This window comes from Octodon degus, unplaced genomic scaffold (genome assembly GCF_000260255.1).
Source record: "Octodon degus isolate 3935 unplaced genomic scaffold, OctDeg1.0 scaffold00050, whole genome shotgun sequence".
NCBI lineage: Eukaryota > Metazoa > Chordata > Mammalia > Rodentia > Octodontidae > Octodon > Octodon degus.
In genome coordinates this window covers 8,192,700-8,204,959 of record NW_004524626.1, presented here as the reverse complement: position 1 = coordinate 8,204,959, position 12,260 = coordinate 8,192,700, and the positions used below count along the sequence as shown (strand labels likewise).

General features: G+C 53.1%; 1 protein-coding gene across 1 annotated transcript; it reads left to right on the top strand.

The window, feature by feature from the left end:
• The first annotated feature begins 9,331 nt into the window (after nucleotides 1–9,331).
• Nucleotides 9,332–11,327, top strand: Gadd45b (growth arrest and DNA damage inducible beta). Its single transcript, XM_004632737.2, has 4 exons — nucleotides 9,332–9,607; nucleotides 9,703–9,804; nucleotides 10,126–10,348; nucleotides 10,595–11,327. Exons 1-4 carry the CDS (start codon nucleotides 9,564–9,566, stop codon nucleotides 10,706–10,708), a joined length of 483 nt encoding a protein of 160 aa, XP_004632794.1. The 5' UTR covers nucleotides 9,332–9,563; the 3' UTR covers nucleotides 10,709–11,327.
• Nucleotides 11,328–12,260: the final 933 nt, after the last annotated feature.

Genomic DNA, 12,260 nt, shown 5'->3' with positions numbered 1-12,260 from the left:
TCAGCCCACCAGGGGGCGGGGCTGGCTGGCATGTGGTGCTGGGGGATTGAACTGTGGTCCCTGTGCTTTGCTAAGCTTGTTCTAAGTAGGTGCTTCAGACCACTGAGCCATCCCACCAGCCCCATAATTTCAATTTTAATTTAATTTTTTTATTATTATTATTTTTGTATTTTAGGGAAGGGTCTACAGAGTGTTCAGGGTCTCACTACTAGATCGGACTCGCAGTATCCGCCTGTTTACAGCCTCCCAAGAGCTGGGATTACAGGCGGGCGCCACCACGCCCAGTCTCAATTGCTGTCTCAGTGCACCCCGGGGGCGGGGCCGGCACAGCAGGCCTGGGGATGGAACCCCGGGCCCTGCGCCTGCTTGCAGGCACTTTAATCTGCTGAGCTATTTGGCCGGCCCTATAATTCCAATTTTAACATGGATATGTGTATACAGAAAAAACCAGCATATTCTGTACTATTTGAGGTTGTAGTCACCAGCTGACAACCTTGGGATGTACCTTCCTTCAATAAGGGGAGGGTAAATGTGGTGTTTTAAACAAGTCTCCTTTTCCTTTCTGTAATGGTGGTTGGACCCAGGACCTTTCCACTGAGCTACACCTCAGCCTTTTTTATTTTTTTATTTTTGAGCCAGGATCTTTCCCAGTTGCCCACTCTGGGTGTGAGCTTGCGGTTCTCCTGTTTCAGCCTCCCGAGTGCTGGTATTACAGGCCTGTAATCTTCCGTCTAGCTACAACTCACTTTTCTTCCATCGCTGGTTCCTTGGGTCGGGAATCTGGAGGCGGCACCGCTGGCCCCAGTGACCTGGGATGTGATCTCAGTGCTGGCTGGGCAGAGCCGACATCCGAGCACACCCCGACATTACCAGGATGATTTGGTTTCTGGCCAGCTGCTGGACTGAGAGGGGCTAGCTCAGTGCTTCATGTTCAAGAGAAGATTGGGAGGACCAGGGATCTATAGCTCAGCAGCCTAAGCTCCTGCCTGGCAAGTGCAGGGTCCTGAGTTTGAACCCCAGTACACCCCCCAAAAGAGAGAGAGAGAGTTTGAAGGCCGGGTGTGGTAGTACATACCAGTAATCCCAACACTCCTCAGACTAACACAGGAGGATTGCTGTGAGTTCAAGACCAACCTGGACTACTAAGTGAACTCAAGTCCATCCTAAACTGCAGAGCAAGACCCTGTCTCAAAAAAGACAAAAACAAAACAAAACAAAAAAAAGATTTGATTTGGGCGTTGAAGTTCTATAGTGATAGGAAAACAACCCAAATGTCTATTGATGAGGGGGCCGGGGAGATAGCTCAGTAGATTAAGCATTTGCCTGGCAAGCACAAGGGCCTGAGTTCAATCCCCGGTTCCACCAAAAAAAAAAAAAAAAAAAAGTCTATTGATGAGAACAGAATCTACCCTTCTGTAGATTCATCTAGTGGACTATTATACAGCAGTGAAGATGACACTACCTGGTATCACTCGCAGACAGGGTCGTCTCCCAAACCGGAAGAGGAAAATGCAAAATACACACAGGATTCTAATCTGATGGCTGATGTCAATGTAAAATGAAGAACTGGTTTCCAGAGATTGAGGTAGGTCTCACCACACAGTCTAGGCTGGCCTTGAACTCACAGTGATTCTTTTGCTTTGCCCCTTCCATGCTGGATCACAAGTGTACACCACCACGCCCCTTTATTTATTTTTTATTTTTTAATTTTTTTGGGGGGGCAGAGCAGGGAACTGAACTCAGGCCCTTGAGCTTGCCAGGGAAGCACTTATTCCACTGAGCCATCTCCCCATCCCCTTCCACACCCCTTTAAATGAGGAAAAATCATACAAGGAGAACATCATGTGAAAACGGAGAGACACAGGAAAACGGTCCATAATCCTGGGTTCTTGGGAGCCTGAGGCAGGATTGCTGTGAGTTCAAGGCCAGCCTGGCCTACATAGTGAGACCCTCTCTCAAAAACAGTAAAACCTAACTCTTGAGAATTTAGGTTAGGGGCTGGGAAGATGGTTCAGTAGAATAAGCGCTTGCCTGGCAAGCTCCAGGGCCTGAGTTCAACCCTCCGCCTCCTCCCGCCCCCCACCCCCCCATTCCGGCAAAAAAAAAAAAAAGAATGTAGGTTAGGGGCTGGTGAGATGGCTCAGTGGTCTAAAGCACCTACTTAGAACAAGCTAAGACAAGCAAAGCACAGGGACCACAGTTCAATCCCCCAGCACCACATGCCAGCCAGCCCCGCCCCCTGGTGGGCTGAGCTGGCCACACACAAAAATAAATAAACAAATAAATAATTAAAAAAAAAAAAAAAAAGAAGGTAGGTTAGATTAGACCTAGACCTTTCAAAGCTCAGAGGTTTGCTAGAAGCCGCTGGCTACAACAGTGTCATCCAGGCCCGAGATTCTGGGCTTCTTGCCATCACTGCCCGAGCTATTCCTTGCTGTGCTGTGGAAATAATTCTCATGTGTAGGAAGAGCTTTAGCCTCTGCAAAGCAGAGCAGCTGGCCTTTGTCCTGTGGGCCCAGGAATGTCCTGCCTGCTGCGTTTATCTCGTTTCCTGGAGTGGAAGGCTCAAGACAGTCCAGCTGGACAATAAGAAGCATGTTGGAGCCAGGCTTGAGGGCGCATTCCTGAGAGGCCAGCACTTTGGGAGGCTGAGGCAGGAGGGCCTCTAGTTCCAACTCAGTTTGAGCAACTTAGTAAGACTTCAAATCAACTAGACTTCAAAAGGGGGTGCTATGAATGTAGCTCAGTGTGAAGGCTCTGGGTTCAAGCCTCAGTGCTGGGGGAAAAAAGGAATACACATTAACTTTTGGAGGATAGAAGATTGCCTCAGGTAAGCCAATTTGTTTTGGCATCCTGATGGTCGATGAAATACGTGGGACCCTTAAGCTAGGTATAACATCTTATAGATTCCCTCATCAGTTAATGAGTTACGTTAGAGTTTGGACACATGTTCATTTTATTTATTTATTGTTTTAATTTTCTTTATTCTTTGTTGTTTTGAGATAGGGTCTGGCTGGGTAGCCCAGGCTGGCCTTGAACTCAGCCCACTTTCCTGCCTCTTTTCCTGAGGGGGCGTTGCATGCACGAGCCGCCACACCCAGCCCACGTGTTGATTTTAAACTCACCCGTCAGATGTACTTCCTCCTTTTTTAAACCCAGTTTTTATTTTTTATTTATTTTTATTTTTTTTTAATTTTTATTTATGTGTGTGTGTGTGTGTGTGTGTGTGTGTGTGTGTCCAGCTCAGCCCATCAGGGGGCAGGGCTGGCTGGCATGTGGTGCTGGGGATTGAACCGTGGTCCCTGGGCTTTGCTTACTTTAGCTTGTTCTAAGTAGGTGCTTTAGACCACTGAGCCATCTCACCAGCCCCATAAACCCAGTTTTTAAATCCTCTAATGCACCCTTTCACATAATGCTCGGACCTGGAAAGCACTTGTGAAGTCCCGTAGCCGTTCAACCGTCACACATTTATGGGGAGGCTACCACGAGCTAGAAACATAGCAGGGACTAAAACGGGTGGAAGCTGTCCTGGTGAGGGTGACATTCTAGCAAGGGGCGTGGGCAATAATTAGGATGAATCCGCAAGCTATAGCATGTGTTCAGTGGTGCTAATGCTAAGAATACAAATAGTTTTAAAAAGCTGGATGCACGGCCAGTGAGATCGCTCAGCAGACTAAGCACCTGCTTTGGCAAGTGCAGGGACCAGGGTTCAATTCCTGGTCCCCCATACCATGCTGGCCCCGAGTCTGGGCGTGGTGGTGCATGCCTGGAGGCTGAAAACAAGAGGATCACTATGAGTCCGAGCTGCATAATGAGACACCCATACCAAATATATATATGTATATATATATATATATATATATCAAAAACAAATAAAAAACTGGGTGTAGTGGTACATGATTGTAATCTCAGTTATTTGGGAAGCTGAGGCAGGAGGATCACAGCTTTGAACCCAGCCTGGGCAATTGAGAGAGAAAATAATATAATAAAGGGTGGGGATGGAGCTCAGTGTAGAAGTCTTGGATTCAATCCCTAGTATTGTCAGTAAGATAACTTTACAGGATGGGGGGGGGGACGCAGCTCAGTGGTGAGTGTGACAGCGCACACCTGTCCTCAGGGCACCGTGGGAGGCCGAGGCAGGAGGATCGGTGAGTTTGAGGCCAGCAGTCCAGGAACATCCAGGAGAGATTCCCACAGGGGAGCAGAGGAGGATCGGGGGCCTCGGGGACTTTGAGCTTGGGAGGACTGCAGGCAGGGGCGGCTGTGTTGGGAAGGTGGTGAGTAGCTTTGGTGGCTGTCATGGTGACATGGTGACATGGTGACATGGCAGGGAGCATGCATAGCACTGCTAGGTGCCAAGCCCATGGAGCTTATCTTTTTTTTTTTTTTTTTTCCAGAGCCAGGGATTGAACTCAGTACCTTGTGCTTGCCAGCCAAGTGCTTATTCTACTGAGCTATCTCTCCAGCCCTGAGCTTATCATTTTGAGTGGTCCTGTCCAAAAAAAAAAAAAAAAATAAAAAAAAAAAATTGAGTGATCCTTTCCTACTCGCTTTGCCACAGGCAGAAGGGCGTTTCAGACGGCCGGTCATGGGCTCCAGCACAGAGTGCTCACTAGGAGTTGAGGCAAGAGCGGTTTACATAGTTCTCCAACCGCAGACAATTTGAATTCAAACATTTTTCCCCCGGAACTAGAGATTGAACTCCTGGCCTGTGCACCAAGCTCCACATCTCACCCTTTCATATTTTTATTTTGAGAGAGGATCTTGCTAAATCTGTAAATTGCCCAGACTGAGCTCTAACTGGAAATCTTCCTGCCTCAGCCTCCTGGACTGCTGGGAGGACGGGCATGCACCACCTTGTCCTGCTGAACCAGGAGGTCTCAAGCACCCCTGGCAGCTCCTGTCACAGTGAGACACCATCCCGCTGCCCCACCCCGCACTGCCCCACTGCACACCACCACAGCCCCTCTTGCATCCCTGGCCCCGGCCTCCAGGAGTCCTGCCCCTGCCCCTGCCAAGCTGGCACCTGACGCCCATTCCCACATCCTCCCAGCCGCTCCTGCCTCACAACCCTCTGAAGTTCCCAGGATGAGTCACTCCCACCCGGAAACCCCTCCTTAGGGACAGGAATCTTCTCTTGTTCTCGTGTTTGTGCAAAACGTGATGTCAGAGCACAGCCCTTCCCAGCTGCAGACGCAGCAGGGGCTTCCTGGCCATCCTGGCTACAGCCAGGGAGCCCTCAGAGTCTCTTGGCTCCGGGCTGTCCCCGCTCCCCCACTGCCCCTCACGCTGTCCCGCTGTGCCTATGGCCTCCTCCCGGCAGCTCCTGCACTGTGCCTGGCTGCGGGCCTGTGGTGCCCAGGGCCTTTGCACAGCCACGTTCTTCACAGGGACCGCCTTCCCCTGCCCCGACAAGTCTCTCAAGCCTGACTTTTTCATGTTATTCAGGTCTTGGCTCAAACGTTACCTCCTCAGAGAAGCCTACCTGACTCATGCCTGCCCGTACACTGGCACAACGTCACCCTTGGCAGGTCCTCATGAAGGCTCTGTGGTGGCCCCAGCTGCAGGACGGTGCCACACACAGAGCGCTAGTCCTTTCTCTTGTTTTTTTCCTGGCCTGTTCCTCTCCTGGTGCTGGGGATGGAATCTCAGGCCTTGTACATACTAGGCAAGTACGCACCACAGAGCCACACCCCAGCCTTCTCTATTTTGTGTTTGACACAGGATCTCACTGTGTAGCCCAGGCTGGCCTGAAACTCACAGTGATCCTCCTGAGGCAATGATCCTCCTGCCCCAGCCTCCTGGAATTACACCCAGCTGTAAAACTTTATTGTTTGTTTGTTTTTGTGTTGCTGGGGATGGAACCCAGTGCTTTGAGCTACATCTCAAGCCTTGTAATACAAAAGGTTTGAGAAGCTGGGCATGGTGGTGCACACCTGTGATTCCAGCACTTGGGAGGCTGAGGCAGGAGGATTCCTGTGAGCCTAGAGACCAGCCTGGGCTACAAAGTGAGATTAAGGACCGCCTGGACTGCATAGGAGACCACTTCTTAAAAAAGGAAAAAAAAAAAAAGTTTTGAAAGTCAAAATCAAAAGTCCGAGGCTGGGGAGATGGCTCAGTAGAATAAGCGCTTCCCTGGCAAGCACAAGGTCCTGAGTTCAATCTCCAGCTTTGAAAATAAAACAAAATAAAAGTCCGGAGGCCTGTAGGTTAGCTCAGTTGTTTAAGCACCTGTCATGCAAATGCAGTCAGGCAGGGCTGGTGAGATGGCTCAGTGGTCTAAAGCACCTACTTAGAACAAGCTTAGCAAAGCACAGGGACTGTGGTTCAATCCCCCAGCACCACATGCCAGCCAGCCCCACCCCTAGTGGGCTGAGCTGGCCACACACACACAATTAAAATAAATTAATAAAAAAAAAACTGTTAAAAAAAATGTAGTCAGGCAAAGGGGACCGTGGTTCAATCCCCAGCTTCACATGCCTTACCAGACCTGCCCTTAAGGCAGCCTGAACAAGCCCCCCACCTCAAAAAAAAAAATCCTTCTCAACTTTGATCAGGGAGATAGCTCAGTGGCTTATGTGCCTGCCTGGAAATTGTAAGGTCCTGAGTTCAATCCCTAGTAGAAAAACAGAAACAAAAAAAACAAAAGTCCAGGGCTGGGGAGATAGCTTGACTAAGTGCCTGCCTGGCAAGTGCAAGGACCTGGGTTCAATCCCTAATACTACATGCCATACTGGTCCCAGAACCCTTTAATAAATAAATAAATAAATAAATAAATAAATAAATAAATAAATAAATGATTTAAAACATTAAGAGTTCAGCGTGATGGCACAGGCCTGTCATCCTAGCATTCTGAGAGGCAGAGTCAGGAGGGTTGCAAGTTACCCAGCCTGGACAACTTAGACGTTTAGTAAACCTTCATCTCAAAATAAAGAGGGAGTCTATGGCCATACCACCCTGAACGGCCCGATCTCGTCAAAATAAAGAGGGACTGGGGATGTAATTCAATGCCCTGGGTTCCATTCAAAAGCAAGTGGAGTGAGGGGTTCCTGTGTACAGCACGCAGTGAGAGAGGCCAGGCACCGAAGAGCACATGTTTCGGGGCCCTGGAATTGGCACCTCCACAGGGCAGCGCGGGGATGAGAGGTGACCAGGGTGAAGGACATGAGGCTCATTTTTATTGTGTGTTCAGTGCAGGATCTCACTGCGCAGCACAGGCTCATAGTGATCCTCCTGTTTTCAGCCTCCCCAGCGCTGGGATTACAGGCGTGTGCCACCACACCTGGTCACGGGGGCCAGCTCAGCGCCCCCAGGGGCGGGGGCCAGCGTGACACGTGGTGCTGGGGATTGAACCCTGGTCCCTGCGCTTGCCTAAACAGGTGCTTAATCCGCTGAGCTATCTTGTCAGCACCTCTTCATTGTTCACTGAGCAGAGTTTATGTTAGGGAGGAAAGAAACAGTGGTTCTAGATATAACGGTTACATAGCTCTGTGTATGTATGTGTTGCTTCATGTGTAGTTACAAGTGATTGAAATCATATTCATACATATATGTTGCCATATTAGTACTGTTACTACTATGTGAATGGTACCCTAGCGTGGTACATATACTTAATTCCACCTATGTAGGAGGCTGAAGCAGGAGGATCTCAAATTTAAGCCCTGCCTGGGCAATCTAACAAGATCTTATCTCAAAATAAAAAATAAAAGCAGATTGAAGATGTAGCCCAGTGTGAAGGTCCTAGGGGTTGGGGATGTGACCCAGTTGTAGAGCATTTGCCAAGCGTGGAGGCCCTGTGTTTACCCCCAAATACTGAATTTATAGAAAACACTTTCCAAATGGAAAATATGCTCTACATAAAATACAAACGTTCTCTCCGTTCTGTCCCGCCCTTCCGGTGCTGTGGGCGCAGTGACTGCGCCTGCCAGCAGGTGGCGCAGCTGCACCTCGCACACCCGGGACATTTCGCGCTCCTGCTGTGGGCGGCGCGGAGGTGGTGCCGTGCGTCAGCCGAACTCGCGGGCCCGGAGCGGGGGAGCGGAGCCTGCGGGCTGAGGCCAGACCCAAGGTTGGCGAGGGAGGGGACGCAGATGTGAGTCACCCGGGAGCCCCCGACTGACCGTGGGAGACAGACCCACACGGACCTGCCTGCCTCACTCATACAGCGCGCTCCCGAGCTAACCCACGCGTGAAGGCGACACGAACCGGGCAGTGATGGCCTTTCCAGGCCTCAGTTTTCCCTTTTGCATAATGCCAATCTGCACGGCCCAGACTTTCCCAGGTCCTGGATTATATGCTACAGGGAGGGGGCTCCTGATACACAGTATGGCTCGCAGTGTATGTCGGCGCCCTCACGAGAGGGAGCGGCCGTTGTCCTTGCGACCGTGGTAGAGGTGGCAGCGTGCAGCGCACGCGGGAAAGTCTCTGGCTTGCTTTCTCCCAGCCTAGGTTTCTCCCCTGTCAGAGGTTGCCGGCAGGGGGCGGGGCTGCTCAGCGCAGCGCCTTGAGGCAGCCGCACCAGCGCTCCCTCCCACGCGTACCGCACCCTGAAACTCGCGGTGCAAGGAGTTGGCGCCCGGGCTCTCCCCCAGGATGCCCAGGACTCTGCAGCCTCTATATTTGGTGACCTCGATGGCATCCTACTGCGACATGCTGTGCACCTATTGAGCGCTTAGTGTGTGCCTTTTGTTTTATTAGGTGCCTTTTTTCAGCCTTAGGATGCTGGTGCTTACAGGTGGGGGCCAGGAGGTGGTCCTTGCAGCCCTCACTTTTGGGAACCTTGGAGAGTCCCCTTGCAATAACCAGCCTTATTGAGCACTTACTTATGCACCCTCCAGTGAGGCTAGCGGTGCATTCCTTAGAAAATTAAGTCACCCACGACCTGAGGTCCCCACAGCCCGAAAAGAACGCCCAGTTTCCAGTGGGAGCGACTAGGCTGCAAACCGAGCCCCTTTCCCATGAAGCCCCCTAAGTAGAGCCTGGGAAAGGCTAAGCCTTGGGACTCTCCGAGAACATGGAGGGGATTCCAATCCCCCCCTCCAAGTCCAGGCCGCCTCACGCGCTGGAAATCCCGCGCGCTCGAACCGCGGCGCGGCTGCCGGGAAATCAAGAGAAAAACTTCTGTTTTTTTTTTTTTCTGGCACTCTCATTCCCTTCCCCCCAACTCTCGCCCCCACGTGGGGCGACCTCGCACGGCGCTCCACCCCCTCCCCTCCTCTGACCAATCGTAGACCTTGCTACTCTCCCTTTTGTTTTTCCACCAATAGAAGAGGTGGGCGGTACCTTCCAGGACAGGCTCCGCCCCACAAGAATGTAAAAGGTGGCGCCGGCAGTTTCGGGCTCAGATCGCTGAAGCCAGAGGACTGCAGTATTTCTCTTCACGGCTGCTCGGATTATTTTCGCTAAGGACTTTGTAATCTTTCCGGTTTTTTCTTTTTCTTTTTGGAGGCACTCTCGCTTGCCTCCTGAAGCTCCGTGGGAAGATTTGAGCTGTTTGGCTCGGATTTTGCAATTTCTTTCTGGGGACTGCCGTGGGGTGCATCACTGTGGATTATAACTGCACCATGACACTGGAGGAGCTTGTGACGTGTGACAATGCGGCGCAGAAGTAAGTACCCTGGTCCCCGCCGGCGGCGGTGACCGGGCCGGGAGTTAGCTGCTAGGGGCTCTCCCAGCGCTGACCCTCCTCTTCTATGGCTTCAGGATGCAGACGGTGACCGCCGCGGTGGAGGAGCTACTGGTGGCCGCGCAGCGCCACGACCGCCTCACCGTGGGGGTGTACGAGTCCGCCAAGCTGATGAATGTGTGAGTCAGAACGCTCCTCAGCTGGGGCGGTGGGACGCCCTCTGCTTTGCAGGCTCTTGCATGGGGCTGGGACGCCCCCGAATGCTCCCCATTGTGAACCCCTACTTCTGGGCTTTTTTTGGGGGGGAGGGACCTGCAGCATCTTAAGAGTTGGCCATTTGCAAGCACCCTCTTTTATTACGAGCCCCGGCCCTCCCTGTCCTGTCTAGCAGCTTGCAGACTCCCGCGATTTTTCTCAGCCTCTGGGCCCTCCCGGTGCAGCTTGGTGGCTCTTCCTGTGGCGTCCTCGCCTGACCTGCCTTCTTCTTTCCTCCCCTTCAGGGATCCTGACAGCGTAGTCCTCTGTCTCCTGGCTATTGATGAGGAGGAAGAAGATGACATTGCCCTGCAGATCCACTTCACACTCATCCAGTCCTTCTGCTGCGACAACGACATCGACATCGTGAGGGTGTCGGGCATGCAGCGGCTGGCAGAGCTGCTGGGAGAGCCGGCCGAGACACAGGGTGCCACCGAGGCCCGAGATCTGCACTGCCTCCTGGTCACGGTGAGTTGGGTCCCCGCCCTGCTTGGGCACCTGGGCTCCTGTTTGTCAACAAAGGCTGACCGGCTGGTTCCACACCAGCTCAGCGCCCAGCCACGCTCGGCATGTCCCGTGGGCTGCCCCACAGCACCTTGTCAGCAGGGCAGCTATTTCCAGCTCTCCTGTCTTCCCCAAGAGGGGGCGGGGTAGGGCTGGACGGTCCCCACCTATTCTTGGGGCTCCCACTGAACCCTCCTTTTCCTTCCTCAGAACCCTCACACGGACGCCTGGAAGAGCCACGGCTTGGTGGAAGTAGCTAGTTACTGCCAAGAGAGCCGAGGCAACAACCAGTGGGTCCCCTATATCTCCCTGCAGGAGCGCTGAGGGCCTCCCAGCCACAAAAGCTGTTGCTGCCAAAAATAAGTAAATAAGTATTTGACCCCCTATCAGAACACCCCCAGAACAACCCAACCCATGAGACCATGGGGGTAGAGTCACTTGAAAACTGAGGAAGAGAAGAGGGGAGTGTGGAGCCACCTCCCCCCAGGGGGGACAGAGCCGGAAGCAGCGCCCGAGGTGGCCACTGAAAGAGGAGAAGCAGGGGACCCGGGCCAGCAGGAGAAAGGGTTCCGGGAGCCCAGGCCTCAGGGACAGCAGAAGCCAGAAGGAGGAGCTGCCGTCACCCTGTGTCACAGAGGGCTTGGATGGACAATGCAGGAGTGGGGAGAGCCACAGGGTCCCCACCCTTCTGGAGACCAGAGACATCTGCAGGCGCAATGCAACTCGGGTGACCGAGGGGAGTCCTCGGCAGGACTAGCGACTGGGAGATGGGGCGCCATCCACATGGCTCTCAATCCGGGAACTCCCAGCTTGCAAATCACGGACAATCTATTTTGTTACTTTGCACTTCTTGTTACTCGGAACCACTGAAAGGGCCGGGAAGTGAACAGACTTATATTTTTATTTCTACTGTGCTGGCCTTGTAATAAATTTCTAAAGCCTCTGGGTTCTGGTGTGCTTTTGGCGCGCTGCCCCCAGCTCACCAGGAAGTGTCACTTAAGTCCCCATTAGCAGCACGGGCGCCTCTGCAGCAACACCTTTCCTGGTGGCAGGCGCCACCACCCTACTCCACAAATCTTTGCCTTTTTTTCCTTTCTCCTCCTCCTGCCCTGTAGCAATTAAGAGCCACGTTTATTAGGAAACCTGGTCGCTGTGCCATGCATTACCGACTGCTCTGGAGCCAGCTCCAAGCTCTGGCACCCACACTGGCGCCCTCCCCACCTCGGGTGACCCCTAGTCGTCACCGCAACCCAAGGGGGGAGCACCTGAACCACGTTGGAGGTCTCAGGCCTTGCAGAGGCGCTCCTCCGGGGGCTCTCCGTGGCCCACGAGCGCCCCCTTCCCACGCACCCACCCACACCAGCCCCTTTCCTCTTAATTGCATCAAAGAAAGTTTTTTTTCTCTCCCCAAACTAAAATCAACAAGCAGGAAAATACCCCAGGAAGCGGCCTCCCAGCCCTGCCGGGCTTGGCACGAGCTGCGTTTTGCTGCTAAACCGAAACTCAGTCGCCTCCTAATTCTCCAGAAATTACAGGCGAGGCGCCGCCCTGCCCGGGGCACCCAGCATCCGCCGGGCCTCAGTTTCCCCGCCCAGTGCCTCCAGGGTGGGCGAGTGCCCTGGGGTTGACTGAGCTCCAAGCCCGGGAATCAGAAGTAAGAGTGGCAGGGAGGGTCACACCGCAGGCCGCAACCTTTCCACCGAGCCTGCGTGGGCACAGAGGAAACCCCCGGGGCATGGGAGTCACGGGGCTGGGGAGCCCCGCATGGCGGGGGAGGGGGGGGTCAGGGGAAGCCCGGATGAGGCACCGGGATCTCTCCTGAGGGAGTGAAGAGATAGCCCCCAAAAGGGAGGGAGCATCGAGTGGGTGGGGAAAA